Source organism: Crinia signifera, chromosome 6, assembly GCF_055691185.1.
Source record: "Crinia signifera chromosome 6, ASM5569118v1, whole genome shotgun sequence".
NCBI classification, from domain to species: Eukaryota; Metazoa; Chordata; class Amphibia; order Anura; family Myobatrachidae; genus Crinia; species Crinia signifera.
The window spans coordinates 197,609,495-197,630,623 of record NC_139222.1 but is presented as its reverse complement, the minus strand read 5'-3'; the positions used below and the strand labels follow the sequence as shown (position 1 = coordinate 197,630,623).

At 43.7% G+C, this 21,129-nt stretch overlaps 1 protein-coding gene across 3 annotated transcripts in view; it reads left to right on the top strand.

Moving 5' to 3' along the window:
* ZSWIM8 (zinc finger SWIM-type containing 8) overlaps nucleotides 1–21,129 on the top strand; it is a 101,300-nt gene that overhangs the window by 50,746 nt on the left and 29,425 nt on the right. For all 3 annotated transcript variants that reach the window (XM_083148572.1, XM_083148571.1, XM_083148569.1), the window contains exons 9-15: nucleotides 1,129–1,304; nucleotides 1,497–2,529; nucleotides 4,819–4,950; nucleotides 8,909–9,088; nucleotides 11,043–11,226; nucleotides 11,358–11,456; nucleotides 20,539–20,663. In XM_083148572.1, the coding sequence (XP_083004698.1) occupies nucleotides 1,129–1,304; nucleotides 1,497–2,529; nucleotides 4,819–4,950; nucleotides 8,909–9,088; nucleotides 11,043–11,226; nucleotides 11,358–11,456; nucleotides 20,539–20,663 (1,929 nt within the window). The remainder of the gene's footprint in view (nucleotides 1–1,128; nucleotides 1,305–1,496; nucleotides 2,530–4,818; nucleotides 4,951–8,908; nucleotides 9,089–11,042; nucleotides 11,227–11,357; nucleotides 11,457–20,538; nucleotides 20,664–21,129) is intronic.

The following is a 21,129-nucleotide window of genomic DNA, read 5'->3' as shown; positions in this document are numbered from 1 at the left end:
CGAAAAATGAGTTACCTACTTCAGAGGGCTCTGGAGCGTATTCTATAGCTCTGAATGTGATGACATTTTAACCAGAGGTTATTCTAAGGATGCCCTATTCATTTGTTATAAAAATACATTTTTTTGTACAAAAATTGCCCAATCGGTGGTGCAGCACCCAAAGAGCAGTGTCATGATGCCATGCACACTACAGAACTAGTGGCCTCTTACCCTCCGGACTGGTTTAAAGTTCAAATCACTTCCAGCAGCTGGTGGATTACGTGCCGAGGACTCCACAAAGGGCAGTGCTGTTATGGCTGCAGCATACACAGCTCTGCCTAGTGGTGTTGATGTAGCCTCCCTCTGAGTGGCTACTGTTCTAGTAGCTGTTCTAATCGCTCCTCCCACAGTTTGCTGTCACTGTATCAGGGAGAGAGATGCTTCTTCTTATCTCTGAGTTGTGCCAGTGTTCTGACGTTCCAGCTCCCAACCCCTGTGCATCTTTCCCCATAAGTAATATGATGCGTGACTGCTCTCTACGGTGTATTAGCCTATTGTGTATATCATTTTGCGTTCTTGCACCATCTTACGTCAAAACTTTGAAATAACATTTTTATTTAACACATCATTATGGCATCATTTAAATAATCTGTGGTTACAATTTTGTCGCATTTGGGGCTATAGAACGTGCTCCAGAGCCCTCTGAAGTGGATAACTTATCCTGACCTCCATGAATATATATCTTATTCAATTGAGAAAAACAAGCGTCCAGTGATTAAAATACTGTTCTCCTTCTATCCTACCAATATTTCCATTACTTTGCCAACAGCAAGTTTTCTTCTTCTTTTACTGCCAAAGAAAACTCTATTTATTACTTTCACGCTGAATAAGGTTAGCACCGCCGGCGAATGGTAACAAACACTGCCTTGCCTTGTGTGTTTATTTGTATGTTCATTTGCTCTATCAATGAGTCATTCAGCAATTGCTTAGTGCTGGCCAATATGGCTCTCCGGTGTTAGTAGCAAAATATGATGCACTTCATAGTACAGACTTAAGTGCATGACACGTTCACTGTCAGTCAGTAGAATAGATAGAAATAGATTATTATTCAGGTGCTCTGTGTCACATGGTTCTGATTTGTTCCCGCAGATAACAGGCTGGTGGTACAATGTGCGTACTTCAGCCTCTCACAGCAGTGCCAGTGGGCATACCGGTCGCAGTAATGGGCAGTCAGAAGTCGCTGCTCATGCTTGTGCCAGCATGTGTGATGAAATGGTCGTCCTCTGGAGGCTGGCAGTTTTAGACCCTACCATCAGTCCTCAAAGGTGAACGGAATTAAGTTTATAATGTGCCTTGGATGTGTATTAGCTCATCTGTATAGTACTATATTGCACTTGCGTATCACTGGTTATATATAGTATAATATATTCTTTAAACTTTTATGCATTTTTTTTTCATGTGTGCTTTATTGTATTATTCACTTTCATACTTTCGATTTTGTATTTCTTGCATAAAAGACGTCGGGATCTCTGTGCCCAGTTACGTCAGTGGCAGCTAAAAGTAATTGAGAACGTCAAGAGGGGACAGCACAAAAAGTCTCTTGATAAGCTTTTCCAGGGATTTAAACCAGCAGTGGAGGCATGTTACTTCAACTGGGAGGAGGCTTACCCCATTTCTGGAATCACTTACTGCAGCACTGACAAGAAGAACTCCTTCTGCTGGGTCAAAGCCTTTCAACAAAGAAGCTGCCGACTGCAGTGCACTGAGGCTGTATGTGAAGGTGGGCGTGCACAGGGACATGAGGGCTGCCTGCATTTTGGAGACAGGTCTCGTTCTTCTTTGCAGGAGATGTCCGTGCGTCCCAAAGAGCTTGTGGGCAAGCGGAAAGTGGCATCTGAAGTTCCTCAAAGAGTACTTAGGCGGCTCTCTACAGAAGGTGGAGAGAAAGCCATGTATAAATCAACTGTAAATAAGGCAAAGATACCGGCAAGTAAATGTCTGGCCAGTAAGCACAGTGGCAAGCGTCGTATGAGCAGTGAAGACAGTTCACTGGAACCTGACATGGCTGAAATGAACCTTGATGACAGTAGTTTGGCACTTGGAGCTGAAGCCAGTAACACATTCAGCTTCATTGAATCTCCTCTGAGCAGAAGGTTTAGGGACAACTTTGAGGATGAAGGAGGTGTTTATTATGCAGAGGGGATGGAGCCGCCTGTTGTTGTTGGTCCAGCAATGCCTAAGCCTGATTCTGATGTTGTTGTGGAAACAGCGGCTGCTCCTGGTAGTGGAGAAGAAGATCCAATTGTTGCAGATGACGATGGTGGAAAAAGTCTGAAACCAGAAGGAGTGGTAGAAAATGGAGCAGTAGGTGGGGGTAAAGGGGAAGGAAAAGAGGAAAGCGAGGGCCTTGAAAAGGCTGTAGAAGAGGATGACTACCAGGCTTACTACTTAAACCCACAGGAGGCAACCAAGAATGAAGCTGAGAAAGCAGAGGAAGAACAAGATATATTTGCGGGAATAAAACCTTTGGATCAAGAGAACAGGATGGAGGTAATCCATTTTCATATACAGTACCTCATTGTTGCATTCTTTTAATGCTTCACTGGCTTTTATATGTTCTTACTTTAGTTTTTTGTTTTTTTAATCAGCATTTTAAGTAGTGGTCTCAATTGTTCCACTAGAGGCATTCTGGCATATGGATGGCATACAGATGTCGGCAAAGTAGTTCTACCCGGTGCAATGGTTAATGAGGGCTTAATATGAGCTTCAGTCAGCGGTTATGATGTGGGAGTGTGCTGCGGACATAATGCATGAGTGTGCACCGGCGATGATGTGTGAGCGTGCACCATCGCTCATCGCTGCCCCGTACTGGGGTGACTTTGGAGCTGAAAGCAGCTTAAACTGCAAAATTGTCCTGTTTCAGCTCAAAATCGACCATATTATACTACACTTGTATATTGAATGTGACGGAGTCTGCATGCGGAGTGGAACAGAACTTGTATTGGAATAATGCTGCAGCTGCTACCTGGTAGTACTTCATGTACAGATTCAGAGACTCTGTGGTGTTTCTAAAGTTGTATTCGATTTTGACTAGAAATTGAATAGAAATCAAATGGTTTTCAGCCACATTTGATGCCAATTTTATCCCGATGCGTGCTGCCATTTAGTGGCATTTGCACAGAAAAATAGTGCAGGCAAGACTATATAGTAAAAATCTGTACTATGTAGTCAAAATCAAATGTGTTTTGCTTGCCTCCAGATTCAATTGGACAGCAAGCAACCCCACCACAATAAATAATATCAAAGACTCCCAATGCTAGAAGATTCTCACAGGGCCTGGCATTTCAGGAGGGGCTGTTTGTCATGACTGCTGCAAAAATATATGAAGGCTTGTCTGTATCCCAGTACAATGGACTTCGGAGTTTGTTGGGAACAGGGACTAGGAATTGGAGACTGGAGTCTGTATTTGTTATTTCAAAGTAATCAAAATAATTGCGATTAGATTACTTAGATCTGGAGATGATTAGTATGCCTTCGTGCATATATATATATTGATAATAACGACCCCTTCAGAGGTGCAACATTGGGATCAGGTCTAGAAGGTACCGATTGTAAATTAGGAAAGAGTTCTCGTTAGCGTAAACAGTAACTAAAGAGCACAGCGCTAGTTTGAGGAGAAATTTAAAATACCATGGGATATGTACAAGTAATTACATGGTTTTTATTATTTGATAATATTAGGATATAAAAAACATAAAATCAGTAGTATATACACATTAAAATATCGTAATAGAAGGGTGCAGTCTCTCGCATTGGTAATTTTTAAGGTGCCCACAGACGCGTCGATCCCGGCGTGCGTTCTGTGCTTAACTAGCACACATAGCATCGCATCGTATGCCTTGTGCATGCGATGCGATGCTATGCGATAAAAAGCTAGTACAAAAAGTATGTGCTGCACATACTTTTTGTACTGTGCGATGAGGTGCCGCGGGAGCGCGCACCCCATCGCATAGCATCGCACTGCCGGGATCGGTGCGTGTGTGGGCACCATTAGACTATATATGTCCCGTTCCTGGATGTGACCTCTGGAGCCCTGGTTACAATGCCCTCAAAAAAGCAGTGGTCTCAACACTCACTGTAGTTGGATTCTCACTTGTTTGTTGGATCAACTGGGAGCAGTAGGAGTTACTGGAGTGGAGATCTTGGCCCAGATTGGTGATGGGCAGATTTTGAGCAGGTTTGAAGTCTGATCCGGGTCAGTTTTTAGGCTGGACTGTGTGGAGATGAGTCCAGTAGTTGGATGGATGTCCAGAACCAAAGAGAGGCTGGTAGGAAGGTACAACTGCTGCGTTTCGCCGGCTATACTGGTTTTTCAAAGGTCAGAGCTCATGGTGTTTTAATTTCTCCTCAAACTAGCACTGTGATCTTTTGTTTCAGTTTTTGCTTATCCTTACTAGTGGGACTAAATCCCCCACTTTACACAGCAGCTTGGAAAATGTAACCCACTTCAGCACCTGTATTCCCCTAGGGGAAACTTATGTGTTCTTACTAGCTTGCTTGTGGTGCTGACTGGTATGAGGCACCACAGTGTTTGTATATCCATTGTAAGAATAGCATACCCAAAATAAAAATAAAATGCAACTTTTCCTTGGAACATGATTTATTTTTTATTTTTGATTAAATTGCTTGAAAGGTCCCGCTCAGAGAATTCATGCTCCTACTTCTCCCTAATAATGATAGTGGCAATAAATATGTATTAATTGATAGGAAAAATTTGTGCCTTTTTTTTTTTACCTGCAAAAATTCCCTCAATGCGCATATTGTCTTTTGTATTTCTAGGTGCTGTTTGCTTGTGCAGAGGCACTATATGCTCACGGATATAGTAATGAGGCTTGCAGTCTAACTGTGGACCTAGCCCATGATCTACTGGCTAACCCACCTGATCTAAAGGTGGAGCAACCTCCAACAAAGGTGAGAAGCGCTCCCTCAAAACCCACTTCTTCCTTTTAGCCTATCTCCTCCTCCTAACCTCTTTTGCTCCTCCTATCCTGCCTCCCCTACCCCTCCATCCATTCCTACTTATCCTATTGTTTTTCGTTCGTCCACCCACCTCCTTTTAGTCTGTTAACTCTTATGAGTAGGGCTCTCCTTTCTCACGTACTCACCCTACCTCTTTACCTCACCTGTGCTCCTGCCCGGTTCTTCCCTTCCTCTACTTCATCTTCAGTCACCTCGACAATTTCCATACCTACTTCAGAACTGATGCTGATTTTAGTTCTACCAGCTATACCCCTATTTATGCTGTATTTTTTCAACACACCCTGTACGTTACCTTGTAATTCGTTTTTTTTGTTTTCTATGTACGGCGCTGCGGACACTTTGTGGCGCCTTATAAATAAACTTACTACTAGAACTGGGGCTAAATATAATGACCTCTAAATTCCAGAGGTGCGGGACTTTAGTACGAGTAATCCCGTTTTTTTGAAAGTGTCAATCATTTACAACGCAGAAACAACCTTGTTTTTTTTTTTTTTTATGATTATTGCTTTAAAATACAGTCAGACTCACATAAAAGACCCGCACCTCTGGAACTCAGAGGCGATTACAATTAGCCACTGGTATTGAATAGCCTCTAATGTTATATCTAAAGTTTACATTCCAATTATTTGTTAGTGCAGAGAGAGAGGTTTTACCAAATGCTTACAGCCTTACATGTTTCATTACCCATTCTGTCATCTGTGGGCAACATAGTGGTAATCCATTATTAAAATTAAAAACTTGTGCAAATATATGTTTAGAAGGGCGTCTGAGCAAGTGGAAGCCCCCATGTTTGTCTCTAGGGCAAAAATCGAATAAATGTACAAAAGACCTATGACCTATGCTTTACATATACATGGGGTGAAAGCGAAGACCTACATAATGCAGAGAGGGGGCAGAGGTGTATCCTGAGTGGGGAAGAGTTATACATGCAAAAGAAACATACTGGTGGCAAGAGAAGGACTCACCCCATTAGAGGTAGCAGCTTGGTCTGTGCTCTGCAAAAGTTACTTCTTGGCTGCTCCCACTATGGCCATGCCAGTGGTGGGTCAGGGTTAAAATGGCCATCAACCATTTTTATTTTATTTATTTGTTACATTTTTATTGAAAGGCTTTATTACATGTGGTAACTGGTACAGATAAAGAAAAGGGAGAGCATTTTAGAAACTAGTCTAAGGAAGGAAGTGGACCTTGATATGACCTAGGAAGATATGATAATGGTTTGTGATGCTAGATTGCCCCAAACCCCCACATCATGCTCCAATTACCAAGTACATAACTTTAGTAAGCTTAAGTGTTATGGGTCACATCACATGTCTATACTAGGAGATAGCTACACATTAGTATAAAGTTTAAACCACATACAGTACCAAGTATAAAACATCAATTGAGATTTAAGCACCTGATTCAGAATTAAATGCTGCTACGTCTTTTCTTGTGTCTCGGTGGGTGCGATAATATGCAAATGCATATGATCTCCCTTGTGCGCTAGCACGTTCCAAACTGTGCAAGCCCTGAAATGCGGTCCACCTGCGCCACTCCATTGCATCCACCATCAACACTTGCACCTTCCTTGGCAGGTGCAGTATCTCTGAACATGTCCTGTGGAAGTGGCTGAGGATATGACAATGCAGCCCTCTTACATTGACACTTCCTTTACACGTCCATGTGGCTTCAGGCCTTCCGGCTGCTTCACAGACATAACCCAGCAATGCCAATTGCATTGCTGCCACATTTCTGTTGTTATCACCTCCGAATGCAACAGCAAATTTGTACGTAACTCAGGGTAACACGTGCTGTTAAATATTTTGCACATGGGTAGTTGCAAATAATCGCTGAACTGCCCTTACAATATTCATACCTGTGGTATGCATTTACCTCTGAATCCGACCATATGTGTGCTAATAGTGTACGGAGTACTGTTTCAGAATCGGTGTTAACTTCATACAGTTGCAAGAAAAAGTATGTGAACCCTATGGAATTACCTGGATCTCTGCATAAATTGGTCATACAAGGTGTTCTGATCTTCATATAAGTCACAACTATAGACAGTCTTCTCAAACTATAGGTGCCCATACACGGTGCAATGAACTCAGTGCTTTTAGTACTAGATTGCATTGTATCTAGTACAAAAAGCGGTACTTGTGAGTTATCTGGGCGCCCGATTTCTAAATCGGGTCGGATCGGGCACATCGCATCGCATCGCATGCGACCATCGGATGCGATGCGATGCGATGACCCGATTTTTCCATAGGAATCAATGTTAAAATGGACTGAGTCCATTTTAACATGGAATTCAATGGGAAAAAGGGGTCCTTTTCATACCCCTACTATCCAAGTGGGCATGGAGTTGGATATAAACCTGTGGCGAGCGTAGCGAGCCACCGAGCCCGAAGCGTGGCGAGCGTAGCGAGCCCCGCGAGGGGACACAGAATACCGCGGGGCTCGCTTCGCTCGCCACGCTTCGGGCTCGGTGGCTCGCTACGCTCGCAACAGGTTTATATCCAACTCCATGCCCACTTGGATAGTAGGGGTATGAAAAGGACCCCTTTTTCCCATTGAATTCCATGTTAAAATGGACTCAGTCCATTTTAACATTGATTCCTATGGAAAAATCGGGTCATCGCATCCGATGGTCGCATGCGATGCGATGCGATGCGATATCGCATCGCATCTGATTGTATGCCTTAACTTGAGGCATACAATCAAAAAATCGGGCGCCCAGATAACTCATAAGTACCCAAAAAGCATACAATGTGCTACAGCACCGTGGTTTTTGTACTAGATACAATGCAAGTACTCAAAGCATGGGCTGCACAGACTTTCTGTGGTGTGCACGGGAGTGCACATCGCATCGCACCTGACAAACGCACCGTGTTTGGGCAACCTTAACACCACACAAACAATTATATGTTCTCATGTTTTTATGAACACTCCATGTAAACATTCACAGTGCAGGATGGACAAAGTATGCGAACCCTTGGATTTAATAATGTTGTGACTTGGATGAAGATCAGAAAACATTTAATGACCAATTTATGCAGAAATCCAGGTCATTCCAAAGGGTTCACATACTTTTTCTTGCAACTGCATATTACATTGTGACTATAGGTACTTTTGTAGTTTCACGGCAGCACTGGGATCGCATCGCATTGCGTGCGATGCGATGGTACTTGTGTAGTTTCACAGCGCCACTGTTGATTGATAGAAACGCGATGCGATTTAGCACACCCCACTATCCACGTCACCCCAAGCATGGCGAGGGGACACGTCCTCCAGACCTGTTCATACCCCCACTATCCACATTGGCTTGGAGTTGTGGCGAGCGCAGCGAGACACTGAGCCTGAAGCGTGCCGAGCGCACGCGGAATACACTTCAAGTAATCCGCATTTTCAGTGTCCCCTAACTGCGCTCGCCACCCTTCGGGGTCGGTGGCTCTCTGCACTTACCACACTTTATAATATCAACTCCACACTGCCGTGGATAGTGGGGTTACGAACAGGTCAGAAGGACGCGTAGCACACCCCGTTGCGAGGCTCGCCACGCTTCGGGGTGACTCGAATAGTTTGGGTGTGCTAAATCGCATTGCATTGCATTCGATCAAATTGCATGCGATTTGCGTGCGATCCGCTACACAAGTACCTTCACATCGCACGCAAAACTCATGCGATGCGATCCCAGTGCCGCCGGGAAATTACACAAGTACCAACAATACTTATCCCAAGCACAGTACTTAGTACGCTATTAGCAAATACAGATACTAAATTCAGGGAAATATAAATAATCTGGGTATAAAGGCTAATTGCACATGTTGTATACTGCCTATGGAAGGATTCATGTTTGAAATCTGACAATTCTATTAAATGAATTTTATTAACATCTACCAAACAGGGTAAAAAGAACAAGGTGTCCACAAGTAAGCAGACCTGGATAGCGACAAATACCCTCTCCAAAGCGGCTTTTCTCTTGACTGTGCTAAGTGAGCGCCAGGAGCTCCATAACCTGGCATTCTGCATCGGCATGTTCGCCCTGGAACTACAGAGACCTCCAGCCTCCACAAAAGCATTAGAGGTTTGTTTCCTTTCATCTGTAATTAGGGGACATATTCCTGGTCTGGCTTTTCCCATCAAGGAGATTGGGGATCATTCATGTATGTGGTAGCACTAAGCAACATCAGTCCCCGCTGATATCTTGTAAAAAAAATGTTTTTATATTAAAACAAATAAAACTTGTGTTAAATCCCAGAAGTATGTATGCCGAACTTGTACAGCAGCACCTCAGCTTGAGTACCAAGGAATATACTGCCCTGGTACCCTCCCAAATACACTAGAAATGGCACACTGTACCTGGTGCATGGCTGGCTGCAGTCACACTCCCATGGTACTAAATAGGGGTGGTCACTGGTATGCGTAGTTATTCGGTGTGACTGCACCTTGCCTATTCATGCACTGGAGTAGGGTTCTGCCTGAGATTAGGCTGGTCTCTGCAGCACCAGAGCTTGGTATAGTCCACAGCATGCCATAATTCCATTCTGGAGTAGATTTATCCAATAATCACCTCTGCTAGGTCTATGAACATTGGGCCTATATACAAATGCTGCAGCCACATAGATTTGTCAGTTCTGTTCTAGCTGCTGTGCAAGGATGCAGTGTCTGTTGTTGAGCAGTCCAGTACCACACTGTTGAGTACCTATATGGTTGCAGTGGGACTTGAGATGCCCGAGTCAGTGGGACTTGTATGCACCGTTGGCCTATGAGCCCTAGACTGAGAGAACATAGAGATATTTGTCATCCTGGTCATAGTGGGTTTTCTCTCTAAGCAATGTCTCCAGAAATTTCTGATTGTCCATCCGAAAACAATTCTATTACTGGTCATCCTCCACATAATGGGGGTTATTCAGACCTGATTGTTGAGCTGCTAATTTGCAGAGCCCTGTGGTTAGGTATATACTGCCCAGGCACAGTGAAATCCCGGCCCTTGCAAGTCTGCAATTTGCTTAGCAGGGCTCAGCTGGATGGACAAATCCGTTCACAACTCACTCAACATTGAATGGTTTTTCCAGTGTGTGCAGTGTGTGCATAGCCCAGGACTTTATTGGCGGCTGCGATAGAAGCAGTTGGATAGGGAGAGCTGACATCACATGCCTTCCCCTAAATTGCCTGGGCACTCCTGTGTTTTCCCTGACACTCCAAGAAAAAGTCAGATTACCACCCCCAAATGCCGGCTTTCTATCAATCAACTTGAGGTCTGCCCGCAATCAAAAAAGTAGCATGCTTTTATCGCAGGACGGCCCCACGCATGTGTTCTAGATGCCGTCTACATGCGCAGTTTATATTTATCTGCCCGGCCTGCAAATTTGCAGTTGAGCAATTTGTTACCCCCCAAAGTCCTATCGGTCATAGCGACGTATGAGAAACTTGTGTATATATAAAGGGGCTGATGAAATCCTGCCGTTGCATGTAGTTCACCTGCTGTGCTTAGAGCAGCCAAAATGAGTGATTACAAATAGTAGAAATCTTCTATCTGGTTAGCAGCATTAAGCCCTGTACACATGCATCGTTTTTTTTTTTTTTTCTGATGTTCGATTCGATTTTGTTTATAGAAGCAAAATCAAATCCTAAACGAAATCGAATGGTTTTTGTGTCACTTTCGATCTGCATTCGATTCGATGCGCGCTCCCGTTTTCCCAAAATCGTACAGAAAAATCTACTGTGCAGCCAAGGAAATATCAAATTTCGATCTAGTAAATCGAATGTGTACAATGTACCTTGATGTATATCGAATTCGATATCTAATGCAAAAGTACAGATCTAATGCCAGATCTAATAGAAAATCGAATCTAACATTGAATCAAAAGCAAATCGAAGCGTGTGTACAGGGCTCTAGGAGCAGATTGGAAAGTCTCCTCCTCCTTCTTTATGGACATTACAGCTAGGCATCCGCTTGAACAATGAATGCTAGTTACAGTGCAGATTTTCCCATGAATACAAGCACCGCACACTCAGACATATGCGCTTCTCTCTAGGTCAAGCTGGCTTACCAAGAGTCTGAGATTGTGTCCCTTTTAAAGAGGATTCCCTTGGACTGCAATGAAATGAACACCATCCGGGGGCGAGCGAAGGAGCTGCGAGATGGCACTCTGTGCGATTACCGCCCAGTCCTTCCTCTTATGCTTGCTAGTTTTATATTTGATGTCTTATGTACTCCAGGTAACTGTGTTTATAGTAACATTAAAGTGTATATATATATATATATATATATATGATTCTGAAATGATATGGTGCCATGATTATTAGCACAGAAGATATGCCAGCTGTGTGATTCTCCCTTTCTCTCGCAGTGGTATCCCCAACAGGTTCCCGTCCTCCAAGTCGTAACCGTAACAACGAGATGCCTGGGGATGAAGAGCTGGGATTTGAAGCAGCCGTTGCTGCGTTAGGTTGGTCGGTTATTTCACTGTTCCCATTTGTATCTCTATAAGCAGTTCCTTTTGTTGATATCTTATGGCTTCTCATTGAGGAATACTGGGGCAGATGTATCAACCAGCGTTAAGTGTAGAAATGCACTTAACGCTGGTTAACTGGGGGGATTACGTCTATCCCTAATGTATTACTAGCGCACCTAACGTGCGCTAGTGACAGCCCGCCGAGTTACGCTCAGCTGGGCTGTCCCTGCAATCCCCCCAAGGGATTAGCGGCCGGGGCGATGTATTAACAGCCTTCAAGGCGTTAATTCGCCCCGGCCGCTTCGCCAGCTCAGGGCTAGCGTTGTCCTATCCCCCACTGTGGGGACAACGCTAGCCCTGCTTCTGGCTCGGGCTGCGCTGGAGATCTCGCGTTTTTTGCGAGATCTCGCGCATGCCCAGTAAGCCGGGCAGGGGGGGCGACGGCGAGTGCGCATGTGCGGGGCGGCGAGGGAGCCGATAAGGAGAGCCGTTAACGCTGGGGATAACGGCTCTCCTTATCGGCATGGGGGATGTTAATACATCTCCCCAGTAACGAGTGCCCGCTTCTCCTCGTTATGCAGGAGAAGCGGGACGTTATGTCTGAAGCGCAAAGGGGGGGGGGGGGTTAGTACATCTGCCCCACTGTGTCGTAAGTGAATTCCATCTGCTATAATATATATGTGCTTCTTCTGTGTTTCACCTAGATGTCTTTTTTGTTAGGTACACTGGCGTAGATGTATGAAGCAGTGAGAAGGTAGGGGAAGTGAGCAAGAGGAGAAGTGGCCCATGACAACCAATCAGCATTGACGTAACAGCTTCATGCATAATATGAAATTATACTGAGAAGCTGATTGGTTGCCATGGGCCAAGGTTACCACCTCATCCCTTTAATTCCGGACCAACATTAATTACGCAGGTTCCATGGCTATTTAAAAGAAAAAAAAAACAGTTGAAATGGAGTCTTAAAGTCAGCCAGCCACAGAACCTGTGTAATTAATATGTGTCCGGAATTAAAGGGATGCGGTGGTAACCCTAGGCCCACTTCTCCTTTTGCTCACTTCTCCCTTATCACTGCTTCATACATCTACCCCACTGTTTCTCAATGGTTCATGTTGTTTTGCTACCTTACATACTATCAGGTATACTTGATATTTATATGATTAAACTCCTAATGTACATGTTAAATTAACCCTAAATAGAATTATTGATCTTTCACCAACGTATGTTCTTTATTTGATTTAGCCTAGCCTGCAATCAGTGCTGAGTAATAGCCAGGGGTGGATTGGGATGGAAAACCAGCCCGGGAAATTTCAGGAAGCAACCCTAATGGGGGCGGAATCTGTGGAGGGCCGGGGTTTGTAGAGTGAGCAGAATTGTTAACTGGAGCATGAATAATTAACGATAATGAGCATAAACTACACCGTTTTTTTTTTTTTTTTTTTTTAAACAATATCGCACAGAAAAACAGTGTAGCATTTATGGGGCTTAAAACATTTGTCCCATGGTATGCAACCCCATGCATAATACATTTTTTTGCAAATAAATTTACAACAATATAAATGTGGGAATAGGTTAAGCCCCAAACACACTAGGTGATTTATAGTAAAAAATATCACTGAAAAAGGGTCCTTCTGAGCGATATGTTTTACTACAGATGTAGTGCCGCTCATCCAGTGCTGGGGCTCGCCAGACCACCCCCACTGGTGAGCGGAAGCTACATCTGACTGGGACGCGCATGTGCCTCACACGCACGGTGTGTCCCAGTTTCCCATCGGCAGAGGACGGGAACCCTGCCCGTCTCCGCTTCAGGGATGCCGATGGAGGACGGCGGCGGGGACCCGGGTGGAGCTCCAGTTGAAAGGGAATGCGCGTGCGCATCCCCTTGCGGGGGCTGGCGAATCTACCGCCAGCCCCTGCCTGAATGAGAGGGGCTCCATCTGTATATCGCCTAGTGTAGACACTGATTATCATTACCAATGCGTGCTCCGTTGCCTTCCCTCGTCCTGCGTGTTGTCGCTCCCAATATTGGTGTCGGCAATAGCCTAAATAGAACGGTGGAGGAGTTGCAGATGGGGTCACTGGTAGAGGAGGAGGATCAGGTAGCCAGCTGGGTCACAGTTAGAAGGGGAAACAAGAGGGACAGGAGGGACAGGAACGACATCTCTGATCTATCACACCCGAACAAATTTGCCCGGTTGGACGAAGTTTCGGGGGAGGATAGAGACGAAATGACGGAGCTGGAGGAGACGGCTCCCTCTAGCAACCAGAGGAGCGGTCCCTCTAGCTCAAACGGGATGACAGTTAGTGAGGTACCAAGGCAGATAGTGGTGGTAGGGGATTCCATCATTAGGAGAACAGACAGGGCAATCTGCTATCGGGACCGCGATCGCCGCACGGTTTGTTGCCTCCCGGGTGCTCGGGTACGGCACATCGCGGACCGAGTCGACAGATTGTTGGGAGGGGCTGGGAGCAACCCGGCGGTCTTGGTGCACATCGGCACCAACGACAAAGTCAATGGTAGGTGGGATGTCCTCAAGAAAGAGTATAGGGAATTAGGTAAGAAATTAAAGGCGAGGACATCTAGGGTAATTTTCTCGGAAATATTACCAGTGCCACGTGCTAGCTCAGGGAGGCAGAGGGAGATCAGGGAGGTAAATGTGTGGCTTAAGGATTGGTGTAGGAAAGAGGGATTCGTGTTCATGGAACACTGGGCGGACTTCTCGGTCAGGCGCCATCTTTTTTGCCGTGATGGATTGCACCTGAACGAGGAGGGGGCTGCGGTGCTGGGGGGAAGGATGGTTAGAGGGTTGGAGGAGATTTTAAACTAGGCGACGGGGGGGTGGGGGCAGCAAGACATTATGGGACCATCAGGGAGAGAAGCCGGACTGGGATCAGGAATCATATGGGGGAAGGAGATGGGGGGGGGGACGGAGACATAGACAAAGTCCTGGGACATAACAAGGGTATAATCGGGGGTAACTCTCAGGGTGCATCAGGAATGTCATGTAATAAAATGTTATGTTGTAACAGTCACGTTATCCCATTACAGTTCTTAGGTACAGATGATCTTAGTATACGGGAAGGAGGGAATGACAGAGGAAGAATTCCCGGAACTATGGAGAGGGCAGGCAGTGTGCATGGTGGGGAGGCCTGTAGAGAGTCTATTGAAGGGGAAAGAGGAAGCTAGTAAAGAATTCAAATGGGTCCTGGGGTGAAACTAATCACAATATTAGAGCCATATCTAAAAATAAACATAAATTAAAATGCTTACTGGCTAATGCAAGAAGCTTAGTGAGTAAAATCGGGGAACTTGAAACGGTGATCAGTAGGGATGACTACGACATCATTGGTATTACAGAAACATGGTGTAATGAGTCGCATGACTGGGCATTAAACATGGAGGGATATACACTCTACAGGAAAGACAGGGAAAATAGAAGGGGCGGGGGTGTGTGCCTATATGTAAATAATAACTTAACATCCTGTGAGAAAAATATGAGCACAGACCTGGAAGACGACAACTCGGAGACAGTGTGGGCAGAGATAACCGACAATAATAAGAAACCAAAAAACAAATTTATAATAGGGGTATGCTATAGACCACCAAATATAAATGAAAGGGAAGAGTCTCTTCTTTTAAACCAAATCAAACAAGCATCAAATCAGGGTCAGGTATTAATTATGGGGGATTTTAATTTACCCGACATTGATTGGGAAAACGAAACAGGTAAATCAGCAAGAAGCAATGGGTTCTTAAGCTTACTTAAAGACCAGTTTATTACACAAACGGTAGAAACTCCAACTCGTGATGAGGCGCTCTTGGACTTAGTATTAACAAATAACACAGACTTAGTTTCAAACACAAAAGTAATTGAACAATTAGGGAATAGTGATCACAATATGGTTTCACTGGAAATCAACTTCAGTAAATTACATCAAAAAGGATCTGCAAAAATACTAAACTTCAGAAAAGCGAACTTTGAATTATTCAGGGAAGCCCTAACAGGAATTTTGTGGGAAACGGTTATGGAGGGAAAAAATGCAGAGGAAATGTGGGATACTCTAAAAAAGGTGCTTGATTCACTAACTATTGAATACATTCCTAAAGTAACTAAAGGTAAATTCAACAAAAAAAAGCCACCATGGTTGGACAAAGAAGTAAGGTCAGCTATCAACAATAAAACCAGAGCCTTTAAATTCTATAAAAATAACTTGAATGAGGAGGCGTTCGCAAAATACAAAGAATCAAACAAAACTTGTAAAGGGGTAATCAAAGCAGCTAAAATATTATATGAAGAGTGCATAGCCACTGAAAGCAAAACCAACCCAAAGAAGTTTTTTAAATACATAAATAGTAAACGTTTAATTAAGGAAAACATAGGCCCACTAACTGATACTAGTGGAAAAAGTGTTACTGAGGACAAGGGAAAAGCAAAACTGTTAAATGAGTTCTTCTCATCAGTATTTACTAAGGGAGAGCAGACTGTGGAACGAACATTTACCACAAACGGGACAAATAAGCCAGATCTCATTGTGGATTTCACGCCGAAGGAAATAATACTGAGGCTAAGCAAACTCAAAACAAATAAGTCACCAGGGCCAGATGGGATTCATCCGAGGGTATTAATGGAATTAAGGGATGAACTAGCTACCCCCCTACATTATATCTTTAGCAAGTCACTATCGTCAGGTATAGTACCAAAAGATTGGAGAATAGCAGAGGTAGTGCCAATATTCAAAAAAGGAAAAAAGGAAGATCCCGCTAATTACAGACCCGTTAGTTTAACATCAATTGTGGGTAAACTATTTGAAGGATTTTTAAGGGATGGTATCCAGGAATATTTAGATCATCACCGTCTACTCAGTACTAACCAACATGGGTTCGTGAAAAATCGTTCATGCCAAACTAATCTACTAGGGTTCTATGAAGAGGTTAGCAAAAACCTCGATAATGGAAATGCTGTAGATGTGATTTTCCTAGATTTCGCTAAAGCATTTGATACTGTCCCACACAAGAGATTGATTAATAAAATGGAGAACCTAGGATTGGGTGAAAATATCTGCAGATGGGTAGGGAATTGGCTATGTAATAGAGAACAAAGAGTGGTTGTGAATGGTGCCGTATCAGATATGATACCGGTACTAAGTGGAGTGCCCCAGGGTTCGGTTTTGGGGCCCATTTTGTTTAACATTTTTATTAACGATATTGGGATAGGGTTACTCAGCAATGTATCCATCTTTGCGGACGATACAAAACTTAGCAAAGTCATCAAATCACCAGAAGATGTCACCATGCTTCAAAATGATCTTGCAATTCTAGATGAGTGGGCAAAAAAATGGAAGATGAGGTTCAATGTAGATAAATGTAAGGTTATGCACCTTGGGAGACACAACCAGTGTGCAAGTTACAACCTTAGCGGAGAGGAACTGGGTAATTTCATATTTGAAAAGGATCTAGGAGTCCAAATAGACAGCAATCTAGGATGTAGTGCCCATTGTAATGTAGCTACAAAAAAGGCCAACAAAATTCTGGCATGTATTAAGAGGGGAATGGAAACTAGGGACTCAAGGGTAATTATGCCACTATATAAAGCATTGGTGAGACCTCACCTAGAGTACGGAGTACATTTCTGGGCCCCACACTATAAAAAGGACATCATAGAATTAGAAAAAGTCCAAAGGCGTGCAACAAAGCTTATTAGGGGAATGGAGAATTTAAGCTACGGGGAGAGATTAAGCAATTTGGGACTATTTACATTAGAAAAGAGACGTTTAAGGGGGGACATGCTCAACATGTACAAGTATATCAAGGGCCAATATAAGGAACTGTCACACACCCTATTTTCTACTAGAAAGGAATCTAGGACGCGAGGGCATGAGTATAGATTAGAAGAAAAAAGATTTCATTCAGCTAGTAGAAAGAATTTCTTTACGGTCAGAACAGTCAAACTCTGGAACTCTCTTCCCAGAGAGGTGGTAACGGCTGGCTCATTAAATGCGTTCAAGGCAAAGTTGGACAAACATTTACTGGAGAAAAACATCCATGGGTACAAATAAGAAATATAATTTGTCTGTAAAATACCAGAACCTACCAAATCAGCAATGGATATCTATACCAGGTTGAACTAGATGGACGCAAGTCTTTTTTCAGCCTTACCTACTATGTAACTATATGTAACTATGGATCAGAAAGTGTGTTTTAAACTAAAACAAGAGTTATAGCAACTCTAAAAAATGTGAATATTATGAATCAAGGTGGATAATTAAAATAGAAAAAATGCACGTCAGATAGCTACTGTACACACACACCACACTTATATACTTTATAAAATAAAGCATACACTGACGGTATACATGAGCAATTTCTACAGAAGCCATGGGTTTCAAACCGTTAACTCCCCACTTGTGTGGGCAGCCCTGAACACAGGAGAGCGCCATGCAGCAGCCTGTAATAGGGGAGGGCTCAGACACCGGACTGCTCATTGAAGAGACCGTGCTCCCGGTTTCTGATATACGGGGGATAGTTACATGCAGCCCATACAGGGAAGTTTCGGGACCCCCCTGCTTGTGTATCCCAACAGTGGCGGGACAAAGCAATGCAAACTGCCCTCACCTATCAGCACGCTCAGAGCATCTGACAAGTGGCAGTATCATGTGCTGTGATGCTGACAGGAGCAGCGTACAGGACAGGTGCTGCTTCCACGATCTCTCAGCACCCGCTGTATTCTAGCCAAGCAGATTATAGCTTCTGGTTTGGTGGAACGCAAAAGCACTGGTGGCGGCCGTATTGATTTCTAGCCGGCCCAACAGAGGGTGGAATGGGTCCGGCCCAGTGGGATTTTTCATGGTATACCGGTGGCCCAATCGACCCCTGGTAATAGCAGCACCCAGTTTGGGAACCACTACTGTAGCACAGATTACTGAAAACGTTACTGCTGGCTATGCTAAAAAGGTGTGAGCACATAGGCAGGGTACGGTCTGTTGATGATGGTATATTGTAGTTTTGAACGCAAAGATTATGGATGCATTGTTAAAAGGGTATATAAATTATGTATACAATGGTAATACTAATATATTACACCACATAGTTCCCAAATGTATGTACCATACAATAGTTCCGGTTTTTCAAAATACACCACACAGTAATGCCCCTTATTCACATGGTGTGATCCTGGCATTCATGTGGCTGTTATTTCAACACATACCACATACCTAAACATTGTTGCAGACCCTGTACCCACCTTCATGGCAGTTGTGTATCCTAATTGCAGTGGCCTCTTTCAGCAGGATAATGTGTGTCCTGCCACACTGCAAACTTTGTTCAGGAATGGTTTGAGGAACATGACAAACAGCTCAAGGTAATAACTTGGCGTCCAAATTCCCTAGATCTCAAACCTATCCAGTATCTGTGGGATGTGCTGAAATCCTGTTTCCATTGATTAAACCAGGAAACTGCTTTGCTCTCTATAGACTGCAACTGCAGAAGAGACACGTGAATGCTAAAAGTAAATATAACACAATAATAAAGAGAATCAAATTGTACAATTATGTATATTGCATGAAAACTTTTTTCATTATCAATCTTAATGGAAGCAGTATAAAGTTGTTTAGGAAGGGATTGGTATAAAATATATTTGGAAGCATTTAGGTGGGACTAAGGTATTATTTGTGTAAACGTGTATAGAAAACACTTCCTGAATCCTTCTCTCTTTTCTCGCAATAGTTGTGTACACCAAGTCCTCTCTCATGCTGAGTTCTTTTGTGCTTTGTGGTGTTTTTGTTCATTGTCATTATTGAGGTTGAAACTGCCCTGCACATGAGGCACATCTGGCAACAAATTGTTCAGTCATTACTAAGCTGCAGATGACTATAGCTTGTGCTGGAGAAGAGGAGGATCACACGCTTTACTTTTGTTACACTGGAAACATAACCCATTTATCCAATTGCAGTATGTCTGATTGTCCTGACTGTCTTATTGGCCATGGCATCTCCATGTGTTTCTCTGTATTACGAATTGCTAGAACCAGCTATGCCAGTGGCCCTGCTATAGCCAAGGATGTATTGGACTTGTGATCTAAAATAAGATACCAGTGACATAAATCAAACTTGTGTTTAGTCTCTAGTGACGTAGGCAATGGGACTGTGCATCGGGTCGAAGTGGATGTCAAATACATGCGATTTGACGCGGTTTCTCTGCCCAATCTGTCGGAATCTGGTGAGATCATTCTAACATCTCACTAGTGTATTGGGGGCCTTAAAGGGCATAAAATGAGGCTTGGCACATAGCAACCAATCAGATTTGAACTATTTTTTTTTACTAGAATTTGTTTGGTTGCTATAGGTCAGGGGTGCTATTTTGCTCTGGGACCCTATCGGACAATAAAAATAAGGGCAGGACCCAGCAAGTTACTGTAGAAGGTCATAACATGACATGTGTAGTCAGCAGACAGCACATACATGGCAGCATTGTGGAGGCACAACATGATGGGAGGAGTCTAAAATAACAGACAATGCAACACATTTTCCAGACTCCTTAAATCACTGACTGAGATTAGGAAAGTCACCACCCTGATGGTCAGCAACATGGGAGTCGCGACCCCATGCTGAGTAGGTCGGGACCCACTTTGGGGTCAGGACCCACAGTTTGAGAACCGCTGCTATAGGTGGTAACCTGTCCACTAGACCTCATTGGAAGGTCCAGCGAATGTCTCCCTTGGTATTTTACACTCTCTGTAGTTTCTAGTAGACATTTCACACCTGGCAACTGTCAACACATCAGGTGAGATTTAATAGGATGAGAGATGCAGAAAGTGAGAGTTTGGGAAGAAATCTCCAGTTTTTTTAAAGCGGCAATCATTTACACTGCAAAACCAGTTTGATTTTGAAGTGTAAATGATTTCTGCTTTAAAAAACTGGAGATTTCTTCCCAAATCTCTCACTTTCTGAATCTCTCATCCTATTAAATCTCACCCATGATGTTCTATACTTGCTGCTTGGAAATGTGTGTGCCAATTTCAATGTGTATCCAGTGAAACCTGCAGGTTTTTATTTCTTTGTTTCTAACACATCTGTGCAGGCATGAAGACGACAGTCAGTGAAGCAGAGCATCCTTTACTTTGTGAGGGGACAAGAAGAGAGAAAGGCGATTTGGCACTAGCTCTAATGATTACCTACAAAGATGATCAGTCTAAGTTAAAAAAGGTATTTGATATGATAAATAAAGCTACATCTGATATGTTAAGGTCGAGGGTCTAAGAAATGTCTTGTTTTCTTGGTGGCAGTGGCAGACCTACATTTTTAGGACTCTGAAGTTTGAACTGTTATGGGTGCTCATTTGCACCCAGTAACAAGAGGGCAATATTTAATAAGGTCCAAAGGACCTTTCTCCTTCATCTACTCTGTGACACTGGATTTCACAGTGGGGAATATAAAGGCGATTACCAGGAGCATGGGCACTTAAGAAATTAAAGAAGTGTGGCTGACTCCTCCCCTTCTACTTCCCCTTCCCAGTTAGTCTTAGATTGTGCCCTGAGGGAGCTGGGTGCCTGTATTGCTCTCTCCTTGGCGAATAGAAATTTTATTTTCAATTATGTTTTATTTTGTGCTACTTCTCCCTGAGGACAGACCCCAGCGCCACTGCTTGTGGTTTGCGCCACGGTCCCCGGCT